Genomic DNA, 19,127 nt, shown 5'->3' with positions numbered 1-19,127 from the left:
CTGTGGCTGGATCGTTGTGTGTTCAGGCCCGTACTGGCCATAGCGGGCACCGGGCAATCCCCCGGTGCGCCGCTAGGGTGGGGGGCGGTTTTGAGCCCCTGGAGGCCGATTTTGTGACAGGGCCGTTTTTGCTGCAAAATCGGCCCTGCAACAAAATCGGCCGAAAACCGGCCCTAGCAAAGCGCTCGGGGGAAACTCCAACCCTCACCCCCCAACCCCCCCCCCGGCCCCCAGTGGGGGGGGGGGTCAAGGACTTTGCCAGGGCCGGTTTTGGTTCCCAGTCCGGCCCTGTGTGTGTTAAGTGACTCCCGGACCTGGGAGAGCGGCTCAGCCGTTCACAGCACCGAGACCGCCCTCATCGCCGCCACTGACGAACAGCACCGAGACCGCCCTCATCGCCGCCACTGACGACATCCGAGCCCTGATGGACAACAGAGAAACAGCGGCCCTCATCCTCCTAGACCTCTCCGCGGCTTTCGACACGGTCTGCCACCGCACCCTAGTGCAGCGCCTCAGCAACGTCGGAATCCAGGAGAAGGCACTGGAATGGATCGTCTCCTTCCTCGACGGAAGAACACAAAGAGTCCGCCTACCACCGTACAAGTCAGAGGCCACCGAAGTCATCTGCGGCGTCCCTCAAGGATCCTCGCTGAGCCCTACTCTCTTCAACGTCTACATGAGCCCCCTCGCGGCCATCGCACGCCAACACAACCTCAACATAATCTCCTACGCCGACGACACCCAGCTGATCCTCTCCCTGACCAACGACCCCGCCGCCGCCAGAGCCAACCTGCACGAAGGGATGAAAGAGGTAGCCGAGTGGATGACGACGAGCCGCCTGAAACTGAACTCCGATAAGACGGAGGTCCTCATCCTGGGCTCCTCGCCCTCCGCCTGGGACGACTCCTGGTGGCCCCCCGCCCTGGGCACCGCACCCAAACCGACGGACCACGCACGCAACCTGGGTTTCATCCTGGACTCCTCCCTCTCCATGACCAGGCAAGTCAACGCCGTCTCCTCGTCGTGCTTCAACATCCTGCGCATGCTTCGGAAGATCTTCTGGTGGATCCCCACAGAGACCAGGAAGACCGTCACCCAGGCCCTCGTCACCAGCCGACTGGACTACGGCAACGCACTCTACGCCGGAACCACCGCCAAGATCCAGAAGAGACTCCAGCGCATCCAGAACGCCTCAGCCAGACTCATCCTCAACATCCCGCGACACAGCCACATCTCCGGACACCTTGGAGACCTGCACTGGCTCCCGGTGAACAAGAGAATCACCTTCCGCCTCCTTACCCACGCACACAAAGCTCTCCACGATCAAGGCCCGAGCTACCTCAACAACCGCATCAACTTCTACGCTCCCAAATGCCACCTCCAATCTGCCAGCCACGCCCTCGCCGCCGTCCCACGCATCCGCAGAGCCACTACAGGAGGAAGGTCCTTCTCCTACCTGGCCGCCAAGACCTGGAACTCCCTCCCGGCCGACCTGCGCCTGACCCAAGACCACCTCTCCTTCAGGAAGAAGCTCAAGACCTGGCTGTTCGAGCAGTAGCGGCACCCCCCCCCCCCCCCCCCCCCCCCCCAAGCGCCTTGAGACCCTAAGGGTAGGTAGTGCGCTCTACAAATTTCTTTGATTGATTGATTGATTGATTGATTATGTCTGTGGCTAGCTCTATGTGTAAGTCAGTGGCTATGTCTGTGGATGTCTATACCTCTGTATATTTGTGTGCATAGCTCTCTATGTATGTCTCTGTATGTATGTCTGGGTGATACACTTTGTATGTATGAGGCTCTGGGGGACTTCACAACATCAATCTCTCACTACCACACAACTTCACTCTCTCCCTAACTCACTACTTCACTGTCTCTGTATCTCACTACCAAACTCTCTCTATCACTACCTCACTCTATCTATTTCTATCTCAGTATCTCTCTCTCACTACTTCACTATATCACAACACACTCTCAATAATTCACTACATCACTCTCTCACTACCTCACAACTTCACTCTCTCTAACTCACTAGTTCACTCTCTCTATACTTTCACTGTCTCTTTCACTACCTCTCTCTATCTCACTACATCACATCACTCTCTACTTACAACTGACTATCGCACAACATACCTCCCCTTCACTACATCAGTTTCACTCTCACTACCTCACTCTCTATCTACCTCACTCTCTCACACTACCTCACTCTATATCTCACTACCTCACTCTCTGCTAATGCAATAGGTATCACATGTGCAAAATATTAGGCTAATGACAACAGAAATAACAATGCCATTTATTTAAAAATAAAAAACATTACCAATAGCTCTACCTATACCATTGCCGAGACCATTGCATTGTAAATGCTTGTTTTTAAATTTTGTGAAGTAGAAAGGAAAGAAAGAGGGAAAGAAAAGGAGAAAAGAGAGAGGAGAAGGGAGAAGAAAAAGAGAAAAGGAAAGAAAAAATTAGTATAATAAAAAGAGAAGTTTAAGGCATATTATAATACACGTCTGGAAAGAAAAGATGTCCTTCCCTTGCTGCGCGGTAACAGGGAGTGTCACGCTTAATACCGCGTGTAATGTAGTCTACCGCGAGAGTGCAGCACAATGGATCGGCCCGAGCGCGGTGGCTCCGTGCCTACATGGAAATAGTAAGGAGACTATCTAATAGTAGCCTCTTCAATCTCAGAATTTTTAGCTGCCAATGTTTATGGTATTGAACAGATAGGCCTCTTCAACCTCAGAATGTGTAGCTGCCAATGTTTATGGTATTGAACAGATAGGCATAAACCATGGAGGCGATTTAAAATGTAAATGCGAAATGAAAAAAATGAATAAAATACACAATAAAATAAAAGCCCAATGCAATTATGGATTGTATGAAACCCGCATGCAGTGACAGTATAAATATCAGTCGGCAGCATCTAAACAGTGCATACATTAGGGTGTTTGTTTGGTATTAACAGTCTGTTGGTAACTAACCATTGTCTGTCACTTCTTGTCTCGTACAACAGTTTTAACAATTATAAGTACGGCAATGGAACTATACATTTTGATATATATATATACTATTCAGTATTCTGTGATGGTTTACCGTTTGATACAAAAGTGATGTAAATGTTGAATGGTTTATGACAAGTACTGGGTCGAAACTGACGCTAGTGGAATATTTGTAGGAGCCAGATGAGCCACAGTAATGAACTGACTCCCAAGCTCTGCGTCATCAGGTGCATTAAGGTTTATGAAGCCATGACAGAGGCTGTTCGCCCGCACGGGGAACGCCAACTCCTAATTGCCTTGCGAAAACCATTCCAAGCGGTCTCGTCCCCAACAATTGCACGATAGGTGCGTTGGGTAATGATGGTTGCCGGCATCGATACCAAGGTCTTCAGAGCGCACTCAGCGAGAGGTGCCATGGCATCCAAGGCTTTCATGCTAGGAGCCGGCCTGGAGGACATCCTGAATGCAGCAGACTTGTCTTCAGACTTAAAAGGATTTACTTCAAACCAGTCTCCTTCATAGCGGCCCCAGTGGTAGATAAGCTTTGAACTAGCCTAACCCTTGCCTCCGGGTCCTGACATAGAATGAAAAATTTCCTAGCTTTCGTACCAGAAAGTTTCAGTTCTATTAAGGAGAGGATTATTCCTCTCTCAAGATGTTCCTGGACCCACCCGGATTTATCAGCATGTCCGTCACATGCAAGTAAAGCATTTTTCTGTTCGGTTATGAGTGTTGCTATAACGATGTATTCGATAGCCTCGCCACATGCAGTTTATTACGACTCCTTTTTCTGCCTGCAGGGACAGAGTCTTCAAAGCAGGATTAAAGAACTTCCGCAGTCCGCTTTGTCGCAGGAAGAAAGTGGACGTCCAGCAGGGATTATGATCTATTATTGTCCCAGGAGGCGCCTGATTGGCTGATGGACTGTTTGCGAACTTGATGGTTTTATGTTTATAGGCTTCATGGGAAATGATGTCCTATTGCTGTTGTTCTTTAAGGCTGCTGGTTGAATTAAAGGAAGCAAGAAAAGCCTAATCCTCACCTCGGTGTCCTTAATATAATTGAATCTTTCCGTTACGAGAGCTAGGACATTTTTCATTCCTTTTGACATGTATGCACATAGAAAGTGAAGCCTGCTGTCCTAATTAATGTATATTTTGCTTTTAAATGTGAAAACGCTGATGTGGTTTAACAGTTCAAATTTTTTGTAATGAAGGTATTGTAGTTGTGAATTGCTTAGAGAATAAGGAACTATTGAATTAATTGTAAAGGCTTCAAGGGTTCTGTTATTTTGTGTAGTTACATTCAAAATAAAAATACATTGGTTTGCAGGACTGAAATTAATAATATATTAATGTTTCAGGTACATAGAGTGGATAACAATGTGGGGTGCACATGGGACTCCTTGAAGAATTCAACTGGGGAGAAAATATCCTTGCTGAAGAGAAGTCCATTAAATATGCCCAACTGTGAATATGCCAAAATGCTGGAAGAAGTAGCAGAAGAGCAAAAGTTTGATGTCACTTATTTAGATATAGGTAGGATTACATCTGTTCATGAAAAGTACCGTGTTTGCTTTGTGAATCAGTGTGCATGTTACCTATGTCCTGAGAACTGTAGAGCAAAATTTGATTACAAAAGATTTACTCTTTGAACACGAAAACAGTTTCTGCATCGTAGGAACTTCATTGATAGTCATAAATCTTGAATAATTCCGTGTTGCCTGCGCGGACCCTTATCACCTTATTGCATATATGTAGAATATCTAGGAAAATAATCTGTATAGTGTTTATCACTGAAAGACATTTTCCTTTTATTTGTAGTGTGGATTGTCAGCATTACATGTTCCTGGAGCATGCTGGTAGAGACTGCAGGAACTTCAAAGCTTAGAACACGTTTCATATTAAAAGGGGCTGTGTAAAAAAGTTTAGAGTGCAAAGGAAACGACAGCCTGATAGCCTAACACTGGAAAGTAAAAAATGAGACCTGTACCTTTAAGAATCCCAGAGGAAGCTCATACCACAATGCCCTGCAGTGGCAGTTTGCCTGGGAGAGTCAGGTCTTTTTTCCTGCTTCTTCTGACATGATCTCAGAACAACTCTCGTGGTTTTTTTTTTCAACCCTTATCATTAATCTAAAATACTCTTATTGCTTTCCAAAGCCTTTTCTTTGACATCTTATCACCTTTTCTGTCAAGTGAAATACTTTTAGTTTTTCTGATGAAAATTCTGTCACAAAGCCGGCTCTTTTTACAAAGTGACCTGCTTGTGGCAGAAAGAAAGCTTCGTCCAATGGCTACAAGGTTTGTGTGGTGTGTCTATCTCCTCAACACCTCACAAAAGGTTGCAACATTTGCATTAAAATGCCAACAATTACTCTTAAAGATAGAGCAGGCAGCAGACATTGTGGATGGATGGAGAATTTGAAAGCAGACAAAGAAAAGGGAGTGTTGCCTGTCCGTCAACCTGCATGGCCGCATGGCACTGAAGCTCCGGACCCCGCTGCCCTTACATTGAAGGTAGTGGACCTCATCTTTACACTGCTCCAAGTTCCCGAGATGGGAGCACTTTCTACATTGCCTCGGAGGCGCTACTGCGACTGCTCCAGGCCGCCTGTGATTACCGAGAAGGGAGGCGGCTTAGCCCACCTTGGAAGCCCCGTGGCGACTGGACTGCGGGTTAGCCTGATGCCAGGGCTACAGTGTCCCGCTCGGCAGTACCCCCCTTCTTCCTCGCGTGCATGGGGGAGCGGGTAGGATGCAGGACCGGCGTATAATGGCAAAATCACTGATTTTGGGGACATCGCAGCCCGGCCATTCTCGGCGGCCCGCAGTAACAGGGGCTATGGGTGAGGCTGAGGGAACAGCCTCACTGGGCCTCCCCCCATCGCTGACACAGTTCTCCTGGGGAGCTGCATGGGCCTAATTTATCACCGAGCTCTCTGCACCTGGACGACTTGGCCTGCATATCATCCTCCACCCCTGCTGCTTCCGCCTCCAAACCTTCCTAATCCGAGCTTCAGGGAGCACCGCACGTCGGTGGGTGGCAGGATCCGCCACCACCTCCATCAATGGCGCGACATTACATGGACAAGTGGGTCCTGCAGATTATCTGCCAAGGTTACTCGCTCCCCTTTGTGTCCGCTCCTCCGGCCATGCCGCCTCGGTTTCACAGCAGGTTGGGGATCATTTGGCTCTTCTCCGTCAGGAAGTCACGGCCCATCTGGCCAAGGGAGCCATTGAGTGCGTTTCCGATCAGGAAGTAGGGAGTGGTTGTTATTCCCAATACTTTCTGGTCCCCAAGAAGGACAAGGGGGCTTGCGCCCCATCTTGGACCTCCGGGACGTCAATCGCTTCCTCCGGAAGGAGAAGTTCAAGATGCTAACTCAGGCTCAGGTCCTGGCTGCCTTGGACCCTGGAGACTGGATGGTGGTGTTGGACTTGCAGGACGCATATTTTCATATCCCCGTCCTGCCGGCCCACCGGCGTCACCTGCAGTTCATGGTAGGCCACGAGAATTTTCAGTTTGCCGTGCTCCCCTTTGGCCTTACCAGTGCCCCTCGGTTGTTCACAAAGCCGATGGCGGTGGTCGCAGCTCATCTGCGCCAGTCTGGGGTGTCAGTCTTCCCCTACCTCGACGACTGGCTGTTGAAGGCGAGCTCGGCCCCAGGCAGTCATCGCCCACCTCCAAACTACAGCCGACCTCCTGCATTTGCTGGGGTTCTCCCTCAACGTGCTGAATGCGCACCTGAGTCCCTCTCAGAAGCTCCCCTTCATCGGAGCAGTTAGATTCGACGCTGTTTCGGGTTTATCCTCCCAAGCAGCGAGTCCGGGATATTCAGGCTATGATTCAGATCTTTCAGCCTCTATCCCGGGTCTCGGTCAGGATGACCCTCCGGCTGCTCGGTCTGATGGCATCCTGCTGCCTGTTGGTGACGCATGCCAGATGGCATATGCGGGCTCTGCAGTGGGACCTGAAGTTCCAGTGGGTGCAGCATCAGGGCAACCTGTCCGATCACGTCCCGATCTTGGAGGGTGCTGCTCGACAGTTGCAGTGGTGACTCACAAACCACAATTGGGTCAGTGGCAGATCCCTCTCCCTTCCCCAACCGAAGCACACAGTGGTGACAGATGTGTCCCTCCCGGGATGGGGAGGCCACATGGTAGAGGCGGAGATCAGAGGCCTCTGGTCTCCGGCGGAGTCCCAGCTCCATATCAACCTTCTGGAGCTGCGGGCGATACGACTTGCACTAAAGGCATTCCTTGCCTCTGTCCGTGGAAGTGTGATGCAGGTGGTCACGGACAACACCAACATCATGTGGTATTGCAACAAACTGGGCACGTACAACACCACCACCATGTGGTATTGCAACAAACTGGGCGCGGTGGGGTCCTGGACCCTATGTCAGGGGACTCTGCGCCTCTGGACTTGGCTAGAGCGTAAAGGCATTACCTTGTGGTTCAACACCTGGCAGGTTCTCTGAACGCCAGGGCGGACAAACTCATCCGCCGGTGCTTGATGGATCACAAATGGCGTCTAAACTCGGACATGGCGCAAGGTCTCTTTCAGCAGTGGAGAGAGCCTTGGTTAGATCTATTCGCCGCAGAAGAGAACGCGCAATGTCATCACTTCTGCACGTTGGAATTTCCAAGGCGGCCCTTGCTTGGCGACACTTTTCGTCACGAGTGGAGCTGCGGTCTGTTGTATGCCTTTCTTCCCAGAGTGCTGAAGAAGATCAGCCGCGACCGGGCCAAGTCATTCTTGTGGCTCCGGACTGGGCTCGAAGAGTATGGTATTCCGAGCTACTCCATGTGAGCATCGATCCCCCGATCCGTCTGCCTCTTCGGGAGGATCTTCTGTCCCAGCAGCAGAGGACGGTCCGTCACCCGAACCTGTCCAGTCTCCACCTCCATGCGTGGAGATTGAGCGGCGACAGTTGACACCTTTTGATCTTTCTCCCGAGGTCTGTGATGTCATTCTGGCAGCCAGGCGTCCCTCCACCAAGACTGTGTACGCCTGCAGGTGGAATAAGTTTGTGGCATGGTGCACAGCGAAGGCTGTGGATCCCCTTTCTTCCCCGCTTTCTGAGGTTCTTCTGTTCCTTCTCTCTTTGGCCCAGCAGGTCTCTGCTCTGGGCACTCTCAAGGGCTATCTCTCGACCATCTCTTCCTTTCTACAGATTTCAGATCAGCCTTCTATTTTTAAGTCCCCGGTTGTTAACCGTTTCCTCAAAGGCGTTACACACACGTTTCCACCGGTGCCCTTTATAATGCCTCAGTGGGACTTGAATCTTGTCTTGACTTTTCTGATGTGCGCTCCCTTTGAGCCCCTTCATAACTGCCCTTTACGTCTTCTTACTCTCAAGACGGCCTTCCTGGTAGCTATCACCTCTACCAGAAGAGTGAGTGAGCTCCCGGCTCTTTCTTCCAAACCTAGTTTCCTTTCTGTTCATCCGGACAATGTGGTTCTGAGAACCCGTCCTTCTTTTTTGCCGAAGGTTGTCATGCCCTTTCACATCGGGCAGACCATCACTTTGCCCACCTTCTTTCTGCCTCCGCATCCTTCTAGGGAAGATGAGATGCTCCACCGTCTGGATCCAAAACGTGGGCTCACATTCTATCTGCAGCGTACACAGCAGTTCTGGGTGGATGATCAACTCTTTGTTGGCTACGTGGGTGCCAAAAAAGGTTGGGTGGTACATAAACGGACCTTCTCCCGGTGGTTTTTTTTTTGTGCATCAAAGCGTGGTACTCCTTGGCCAAGAAGGAGCCTCCTGTGGGGCTGCTTGCCCATTCGACCAGGGCGACTGCAGCCACTACTGCCTTGGGTCACGGTGTCCCCTTGCATGATATTTGTCAGGCAGCCATGTGGGCCTCGCTGCACACGTTTACCAAACATTACTGCCTTGGCAGTCAGGTTCGGAAAGATGGCTTCTTTGGTCGTTCTGTGCTCCGTGACTTTCTGGTGTAATCCTGTTCGCTGACCCTCCACCGGGGTTGCTATTGCTGGGGTATCTATTCTAAGGTAAGGAATCTATCACTAACGTGTCTCTTTCAAATGCACAAGTTACCTATTTGTGTAACGATATATCTGTAAGAGACATTAGTCAGTGATAGACTCCTTACCGCCCCACCCATCCTCCCTGTTCTGCAAACTGCTTACTAGGGTTAAGGTCATCCCCTTTAAGGGTCCCAGTTTTATGCACAAACTGTCAGTATCTTGCATGGCTCTGCGTTTTGGCACTGAATAGTTGTGTACAGAACTGACGTCTGCGCGCATGTGTGGCGCCTAAGTACTTTCCGTGATGTCATCTCGGTGCCTACGACACCAGTGACGGACGCGGAGCCGCAGGACGCCACCTACTGCTGCGCAGAGGTACTGCTGAGCAGAAAAACTTTCCGGATCCAGCCTGACGCCTGGGGATATTCTAAGGTAAGGAATCTATCACTAACTAATTTCTCTTGCAGATAAATCGTTACACAAGTAAGTAACGTGTGCTACTGGCCCTCAAAACGTTTAGTCTATCTCTACAATCAGCAGACCTCCTGATTCAAACAGATAACACCACCACAAAGTTTTACCTCAACTAACAGGGTGGAACAAGGTCCAGAAATGTGTCTTACCAGACTCAAACACTATGGCAGTGGGCTCTAGCAAGAAGATTCTCCTTTACAACCTTTCACTTCCCAGTAGTTCTAAACATGGAAGCGGATTTATTCAGCATCCTCCGCAAAGAAAAACACTAGTGGGTCCTCAATGACAAACTCTTAGGTGCTATCTTCCAAGAATGGGCCACCCCGGCTCTGGATTTGTGTGCCACCACCGTACACGCAACCTGCCAAGACTCCGCATCCAGAGCTCCTGAACCAAAGCCTTTTGATAGACTGGTTGAATCCATTTGTGTACGCCTTTCTGCCAACTCCACAAATTCCGTTGGTGATCCAAAAGCTACTGAGATCACACCTCACAATGATACTCCTAGCTCCAGATTGGCCGAGACAGTCGTGGCACATGGACCTACTCCACTTATCCATAGCCCACCAGAAGCAACTCCCCAGCTCAGATCAGACCTGCTCTCCAAACACCAGGGCACAATTCTCCATCCCTTGATCCAATCATTGAATTTGGCAGTATGGCTCCTGAGGTCCTCCAGTATGGACATTTTAATCTTCCTGAAGATTGCATGAACATTCTTTAAGAAGCGAAGCACCCTTCCACAAGGTCTTTCAATGCAAGGGCTTACTATGCTTTCAAATGGTAACACTTCTGCATATGGTGTCATTCAAAGAATTATTATCCCATCACAGTATTGGAAGACATCATTCTACCTTATGTACCCCACCTAGCCAAGTCTGGCCTAAAGCTGTCCCCTGGAAGAGTTCACTTAGCAGCTATCACTGCATATCGTACATCTCCAACACAAAAATCTTTTTTCAAGATCCCAGTCGGTAAAGACTTTCTGGAAGGTTTCAAATATTTTTTCCTCCTTGCAGAAACCCCTCTCCCCCTTGAGCTCCCACAAAACTATCTAAATTAATGGGTCCATACTTTGAATCGTTTCATACAGTATCGCTGCAACACTTGTCAAAACAGCCTTTCTGTTTGCAATTACCTCAGCTCGTTGAGTCAGTGAACTGCAAGCTCTATCTTCTGTAGAACCCTTTACAGTTTTCCACCACAATAGGGTTGTTTTACGTATACACCCTTCTTTCTTGCCCAAGCTAGTATCAGATTTCCATCTCAATCTAATTTTTTTTCCACAGCCCACGTCTGCAGCGGAGAGAACATGCAATCCCTCGATCTTAAAAGTTCTTCCCTTTTACTTATACAGATTAAAATCTGTTAGAAAATCTTTCCAACTGTTTATAAATTATGGAACCATAAGACAAGGTTTACCACAAAACATACCATAGCTAAGTGGATAGTTTCATGTATTACCTTATGTTACCAGAGTGCCAATAAACCTTTACCAGGCAAACTGAGGGCTCACTTAACAAGAGGAAAAGCTACAACTATAGCTTGGGTGAGGCCACTACCTATTCTGGGCATTTGCAGGACAGCGACTTTGATCTCTCTGCACTCTTTCACAAAGTATTACTGTTTGGAATCGGATACCTAAGTCGACTACGTTTGGGCAACAGACTATTTGAAGAAACCTTTCAAATAGGGTTTCTTCCCCTTCTATGCTTCTGTACTATCTATTCTATCTGTTTCAGGATAACCTCCTTGATCTTTACGGTCTCACAGGATACATATCTATAGATATCTGACAGCCACATTATGGAGTCGATTAGCTTGCTATTCTATTCAAGGTTTGTGACTATCAATGAATAACCTACAATGCAGAAGGAAAAGTTGCATACCTGTAGGTACAGTTCTGCATCGTAGGTATCTTCATTGAAGCCATAAACACCTCACAGGCTGTCAGGTTGTATTATTCTGTTCTTCCCGTAAAAAAATAACTGACTCTTACAGGCCAACTGTAGGGCATTCTGGTATAGGGTCCATCTGGGATTCCTAAAGGTACAGGTTTCATTTGGCACTTTCTAGTGTTAGCCTATAAGGCTGTCTTTTCCTTGGCACTCTAGGCTTTCTTTACAGAGCCACTTTTCCAATGAAAAGTGTTTGTAACCTTTGCAGTTCCTGCCTCCTGCAGTCTCTACCAGCATGCTCCAGGAAAATACAATGCTGGTAGTCTACACTACAAATAAATGGAAACTTTCTCTTAGTGGTGAGCACTGTTTAATGATCCTTTCCCTGGATATTCTACATATATGAAATAAGGTGTTCCGGGGTTCGCACAGGCAACACAGAATTATTCAAGGTTTATGACTTCAATGAAGATACCTACGATGCAGAACTATACCTACAGGTATGTAACTTTTCTTTATCATCTCTCTTATGCAATGTTGGGTTACTTTCAATGTAATGCATACTTTTCATGTTTTGAGTTTTTCAATTAAGTTACTCAAACAAATATTCATGCTCCAATTCCATTTAGAGCAGTTTGTCTCTGACCTCTACCATTCTAGCAAAGCCAATACTTGGTCTGGGGGAGGCTGTTGGGATTGGTTCTTGCCTTTGATGGGGAGACAAACCTAATGCTGGGCTTATGTATTTGGATTTGTGTGCTCTTCTGGGGAATGGGGCTGGAGACACATCCTGGGTTTGTACTCCAGGAGGGTGATGCTGCTAGCAAAGCATTAGCACATGCATGATTTAAAAACACTCCTTATCTCAAACTGGTACCACAGACAGTAGCTAACAGAGCCTCCAGTATTACCAGTATTTAAAGTGGCAATCACAACCAGTGTCCTGAGATTTAACCGCATCGCTGTGGCGGCTTTTCCCGCTGTGTGCGGCAATTTTCAAAAAGCCACGTTACATGACGAGCTCAGCTCGTCATCAGCACACGACCGCCGTAGCTGATGACGAGCTGAGCTTGTCATCAGCAGCGAAGAGGTTAATAGACACAACCCAGTGCAATAAGTGCCAGTGCTGAGCACCGGAAACCAGTGGCACAAATTAAGCACTGCATTTACCCCATATTTTGTTGTTGGTGGGGGCATCCCCTAGCCACATATTTGGTTATCTCCATCTTGGCACACCAGTCCGTCCCTTATAGCCATGCAGCCACCGTGGGGGGTGGGGTCGGGCTGGCCAAACTCCACAGACTAGCCATGTCTTTTTTGACAAAGTTCCCACTCCTCCGATAAACTTCTCCGCCGGAACCCTTCTACCTCTTTCAGGAATCCAAGAAGAGCAACCCACGCTGTTGGGTCCAATGGATGTCCCAGCACGAGTGCTAGCATGCAAAAAATGGATCTGCAGTGTCTGGATATAATAGGGCTGGACAAAACTAACTGGAAATAATCGGCTCCCTCATTTTCACAGCATGCTCACATGGACAAGGGGTGCTGTCAAATCTTTCATACCTTCAGCTGGGTTTGGTAAATCACATGTACGTAATTTTAATTGAACTAGGTGTAGTCTGGTGGATATCCCCAGTTCTCTTGGTGCCATGAGTGCCTCCCGCCATTCACTGTCTTCCAGTGTGCCTGCCCAGGTTTCCTATTTGAGGCAAATGTGACAGGTGAGTTAATGGCCAGTTACTTGTACATCAATGAGATACCTCCATTTCGCATGGGTCCTTGTAGCAATGAAACTTCAAGCAGATTAAATCCTGGTGCCTTCCCAAAAGAGTCTGTGTGACATTAAGACATTTCAGAGTTGGAGGTATTTGCACAATTGAGCCTGATGTAGATTGTAATCTATCTGTAATTCCTGAGATGATTTTCATATGGGCACCTCGCCATACGTCAACCAGCTGGGAGATACCAATGAGGTGCCATTTAGCAAACCCTTCTAAGTGTGCCCTTTCCCCAGTGCCGTTTGGAGCATGACCTTTTAGTCTCGCCCTGTCCACCACAGAGCAGCTCTCCTTAACAGAAGTTTTCCACTCATCAACTCTGGGAGAGATTGTGGAATTGGTGCCACATAAAGCATGTGCATAATGTTGTCTATACTCATTTCCGAAAACCTGGATTGATCCATCCCTCACGTAGCCAGTAAGTCAGTACTGTAAGTTTAGTGGCCTAATAATCTGAAAGAAACAGGTTAGTATTAGATTCCTTACCTTAGAATATCCCCAGACGTCAGACTGGATCCGGAAACTTTTGCGTAGCAGTACCCTTGCGTGTCGGTAGGCGTCTTCTGCGGCTCCGCGTCCGTCGTTGGCGCTGGGATGACGTGGCCGGAGTACTTGGACGCTGTCCTCGCGCGCTGACGTCAGTTCTTCTTTTTTCCGCGCCAGCAAGCGCAGGTCCGGAGAAAGTGGTACCCTTTAGTCACTTTTTGACTAAACTTTTTAGATCCTTTTTGGATCCGTTTCGAGTTTAAGACTCCATCGGTGCCGGTAGGGATACCCTGGTTCAAGCCCTGTGCCGACTGCAACCGACCCCCATCGCCGGTGCCTACATTGCCTGGGGCCCGACCATGATGACAAGTCGTGCCCTGACTGTCGGGCCTTGACGTCGAAGTCTAAGCGGGAGCGGTCCCGTAAGCGCCTCGAGCTTCAGCAGTCGGCACGCGCCGCTCGAGGTCCCGGTCCGGAAGGAGATCGAGGGACCGGTCACAGGGCCGGAGTCATCACAGCTCGGCGAGTCAACACCACTCGTCGGGCTCCAAGTCCTCATGTAAGAGGCACAGGAACTCGAAGAAGCGACATCGCTCTTCTGATCTTCCCCCTTACCCCCCCCCCCCCCCCCCCCCCCCCCCGACGCTCGCGCGACGCGGCCGGGGGTTCGGGTGACACCGCCCACGCAGCTCCGCCGGAGCCACAGGCGTCGCAGCCTGCTCCATACCCGCCGGTCCCTGGGCAGAACGCGACGCCGGAGATCAATGCCTTCCTCATGGCCATGCTGTCGCTCTCTCCGTCTGGTTCCGCGGGGCCTTTGGGCCAAGCGGCCCCGACTGGGAGCCCAAGCGGGCCGGGTGCTTCGGCCCCGGCGCCGTTGGCGACTTTGCTCCCGACGCCACAAGGTCCCGCTGGATCCGGTTCCGTATCTGGGTCGCGGCTGGTTGACCTTACGACCCCGCCGGCGTCAGCCCCTAGGGTGTCATCCCCGGCGGCGGCCCCGAACAACGCCGTCCCTGATCTACTCTTCGATCTGGATCTGGCGTCGGAGCGGTGTCACTCGACGCCGGCCGAAGCAGAGTACTTCGAGGATCTGTGTCCATCCTTTACATCTGAATTTCAGGACATGGACGACGAGGGAGACTGGGGGGCGTCGGAGGACCCCCTGGCACGTGAGTGCCAGTCATTTCAGGACTGGACACAGGAACTAGGGGATGCCAGTGGCCTAGATACCTCCCCAGACACTGGTTTTGTCTTCCCTCCTACCGTGGCTACGGAGGAGGGGGCTGCTTCTAGTGTGGTGCTGATGAGGGCAGCCAAGGCCTTGGCTCTTGAGCTCCCTGTCGCAACAGTGAGGTCTAACATCCTCACAGAGGTCCTTAAACGGCAGGCAAGCTCCCCAGAGCCTCTACTGCCGTTTAATGAGGCTCTCACGGACGTCCTGTTGGGCACTTGGTCCAGGCCCACTACAGGTCCCCCTGTAGATAGGAACGTCGCTAGGCGCCACCGCCCAGACCCGTGCGACCCTAGTTTCTTGTCCACCTATCCCATCCGAGAGCCTGGTTATCCAGGCCTCTACTTCCCAATCCGCATTCCCGACGGCACCACCAGATCGAGAATCCAAAAGGTATGAACAGTTCGGAAAGATGATGTTCTCCTTCCTTAGTTTGGGGTTGCGATCGGTCAACACCGCATGCCTCTTGGGCCATTACACCCACTCTTTTTGGGATACGGTTGCAGCCGTGCTGCCTGAGTGCCCGGAGGGAGCCCGGGCAAAACTCGCTCAAGCCCTCGCGGAGGGAAGAGACGCAGCGCGGTACTCTATAAGATGTGGACTGGATACCATTGGCTCGCTAGGAAGAGCGATTTCCACATCTGTGGCGGTTCGCCGCCACGCCTGGCTGAGATCCGCCAACTTTGCAGTTTGATGGCAGCCACCTCTTTGGTGGCAAGGCAGATCATGTGCTGAAACGCTTCAAGGACTCCAGGGCTACGGCCAATTTCTTGGGCCTGTCGGCCCGCGTCCGCAATCTTCTGCCCAGCGCTCCTTTCATAGCCCCGGAAGGGGTGCTCCCTCGCGTCCTGCCAGCCACGGGCCGCAGACTAACATTCAGCGTGGTGGCGGACGTGGTTACCGTCGCGGCGGTAACGGGACAACGGCGCGGCCAGTCCACATCCACCCCCGCAGCATCCGCCTCAAAGCCTTCCAAATCCGAGCTTTCAGGCCCATTTAACGCCAGTGGGGCGCAGGGTTCGCCATCACCTCCACTGGCGCGCCATCACCTCCACTGGCACACCATCACGTCGGACAGGTGGGTGCTGCAAATCGTTCGAAGGGGCTACTCCCTCCCCTTCGAGGCGACCCTCCAGCCTTGCCACCGCAGTACCACCGCGTGTCGGGGGATCACTTGCAACTTCTGAAAGAGGAAGTTTCGGCCCTCTTGGCCAAGGGGGCCATCGTGCGCGTTACTGGGCCAGAAGTAGGACGTGGTTGTTACTCCCACTACTTTCTGGTTCCCAAGAAGGGCAAAGGGGGCCTACGCCCTATCTTGGACCTATGTAACGTCAACAGCTTCCTCCAGAAAGAGAAGTTCAAGATGCTGACTTTGGCTCAGGTCTTGGCTGCCCTGGACCCGGGAGACTGGAGACTGGATGGTAGCGTTGGACTTGCAGGACGCATATTTTCACATCCCCGTCCTGCCGGCCCACCGGCGCTACCTGCGGTTCACGGTAGGCCACGAGCACTTTCAGTTTACAGTGCTCCCCTTCGGCCTTACCAGCGCCCCACGGGTGTTCACGAAAGTGATGGCGGTGGTCGTAGCTCATCTGCGCAGGTTAGGGGTTTCAGTCTTCCCGTACCTCGACTACTGGTTGTTGAAGGCGGTCTCGCCCCAGACAGTCATCAGCCACCTCCAAACTACGGCCGACCTCCTGCACTTGCTGGGGTTCTCCATCAATGTGCCGAAGTCACACCTGTGTCCCTCTCAGAAGCTCCTCTTTATCGGAGCGGTTCTAGACTCAGCACAGTTTCGGGTTTATCCTCCCGATCAGCTGGTTCGGGATATTCAGGCTCTGATTCCTATCTTTCAGCCATTATCCGAGTCTCGGTCAGGTTGACGCTGCAGGCTTCTGGGGCTGATGGCCTCCTGCATCATTCTGGTGCATCATGCCAGGTGGCGGATGCAGGCTCTGCAGTGGGACCTGAAGTTTGTGGGCCGAGCATCAGGGCAACTTGTCCGACCATGTCGGGATCTCGCAGGGCACTGCAAGACAGTTGCAGTGGTGGCTCACGGACAGCGATTGGGTCAGCGGCAGATCCCTCTCCCTACCCCAACCGGAGCACGTAGTTGTGACGGACGCATCCCTCCAGGGCTGGGGGGGCCACATGGGAGAGGCGGAGATCAGAGGCCTCTGGTCTCCGGCGGAGTCCCGGCTCCACATCAACCTTCTGGAGCTGCGGGCGATCCGGCTTGCACTGAAGGCATTCCTCCCCTCTGTCCGGGGGAGTGTAGTGCAGGTGTTCACGGACAACACCACCGCCATGTGGTACTGCAACAAACAGGGCGGGGTGAGGTCGTGAACTCTATGCCAGGGGGCTCTGGCACAAATATGGTGACAATCACATAGAGATGCTGCAACATGCACCCCCAGACTCTGTTCTGCCAGAGGCTCTGCGCCAATGGCAGTGGCTGGAACTTCAGGGCGTGACCCTGGTGGTTCAACCCCTGGCAGGTTCCTGAACGCCAGGGCAGACTAACTCAGCCGTCGGTGCATGATGGATCATGAATGGCAACTGAACTAGGACGTGACGCAAGGCCTCTTCAGCAGTGGGGAGAGCCTTGGTTAGATCTATTCGCCACCGAAGAGAACGCATGCGCAATGTCATCATTTCTGCGCGTTGGAATTTCCAAGGCGGCACTCGCTCAGAGACGCTTTTCGTCGCAAGTGGAGTTGCGGTCTGTTGTACGCCTTTCCGCCTATACCACTTCTGCCCAGAGTGCTGAAGAAGATCAGACGCGGCCGGGCCCAAGTCGTCCTTGTGGCTCCAGACTGGGCGCGAAGATACTGGTATCCCGAGCTACTCAGCATGTCTGTCGATCCCCCGATTCGTCTGCCTCTTCAGGAGGACCTTCTGTCGCAGCAGCAGGGGACGCTCCTCCACCCGAACCTGTCCAGTCTCCACTTACTTGCGTGGAGATTGAGCGGCGGCAGTTGAGGCCATTTGACTTGCCTCCTGAAGTCTGTAATGTGATTCTGGCAGCTAGGCGTCCCTCCACAAAATCGGTATACGCCTGCAGGTGGAACAAATTTGTGGCAAGGTGCACAGCAAAGGATGTGGATCCCCTTTCTGCCCCTCTTTCAGAGGTTCTCTTTCTTCTTTCTCTTGCCCAACAGGGCTCTGCTCTGGGCACTCTAAAGGGCTACCTCTCTGCCATTTCCGCCTTCTTAAGGCTCCCTGATCAGCCCTCTTTGTTCAAGTTCCCAGTTGTAAATAGGTTTTTGAAGGGCATCACTCATATGTTTCCTCCTGCTCCTTTCATGATGCCTCAGTGGGACTTGAACCTTGTTCTGACTTATCTGATGTGAGCTCTCTTCGAGCCACTCCATAACTGTCCTCTTCACCTCCTTACTCTTAAGACTGCTTTCCTGGTTGCCATCACCTCTGCCAAGAGAGCGAGTGAGCTCCAGGCCCTTTCTTCTAAACCTCCTTTCCTTTCTGTCTATCCGGACAAAGTTGTGTTGCGGACGCGACCCTCTTTCCTGCCCAAGGTAATCACAGCCTTCCACATCGGGCAGTCCATCACCTTGCCCACCTTCTTTCCGCCTCTGTATCCCTCGAAAGAGGGAGAGAGGCTCCACCGTCTGGACCCAAAACGTGGGCTCTCCTTCTATCTGGATCACACACGCCAGTTCCGGGTGGATGACCAACTCTTTGTTGGTTACGTGGGCACTAAGTAGGGACGGGGGGTGCACAAACGGACCATTTCTCGATGGGTCATCTTGTGCATCAAGGCTTGTTACTCTCTGGCTAGGTAGGAGCCTCCTGTGGGGCTACGTGCCCATTCCACTCAGGCCACGGCGGCTACTAATGCCCTGGGTCGGGGAGTCCCCTTGCAGGACATCTGTCAGGCAGCTACGTGGGCCTCGCTGCACACGTTCGCGAGACACTACTGCCTGGACAGCCAAGTCCGGAGAGATGGCTTTTTCGGCCGTTCCGTTCTCCAGGACTTTCTGGTGTGATCATTGGTTCGCAGACCCACCACCGGGGTTGGTATTGCTGGGGTATCTATTCTAAGGTAAGGTTCTAATACTAACCTGTTTCTTTCAGATGCATAAGTTACTTACCTTTGGTAACAATATATCTGTAAGAAACATTAGTTAGTATTAGATTCCTTACCGCCCCACCCATCCTCCCCGTTCTGCGAACCAATATCTAGGGTTAAGGTCATCCCCTTACAGGGCCCTAGTTTCATGGCACCAGTGTTGGTTTTT

General features: G+C 51.2%; 1 protein-coding gene across 1 annotated transcript in view; it reads left to right on the top strand.

Moving 5' to 3' along the window:
• The window catches only part of PRKRA (protein activator of interferon induced protein kinase EIF2AK2), a 217,108-nt gene that overhangs the window by 188,915 nt on the left and 9,066 nt on the right, over nucleotides 1–19,127 (top strand). The window contains exon 7 of the mRNA XM_086956202.1: nucleotides 4,363–4,537. Within this exon, the coding sequence (XP_086812328.1) occupies nucleotides 4,363–4,537 (175 nt within the window). The remainder of the gene's footprint in view (nucleotides 1–4,362; nucleotides 4,538–19,127) is intronic.

This window comes from Lissotriton vulgaris, chromosome 2_1 (genome assembly GCF_964263255.1).
Source record: "Lissotriton vulgaris chromosome 2_1, aLisVul1.2, whole genome shotgun sequence".
NCBI lineage: Eukaryota > Metazoa > Chordata > Amphibia > Caudata > Salamandridae > Lissotriton > Lissotriton vulgaris.
This window is presented reverse-complemented; position numbering and strand designations above follow the sequence as displayed.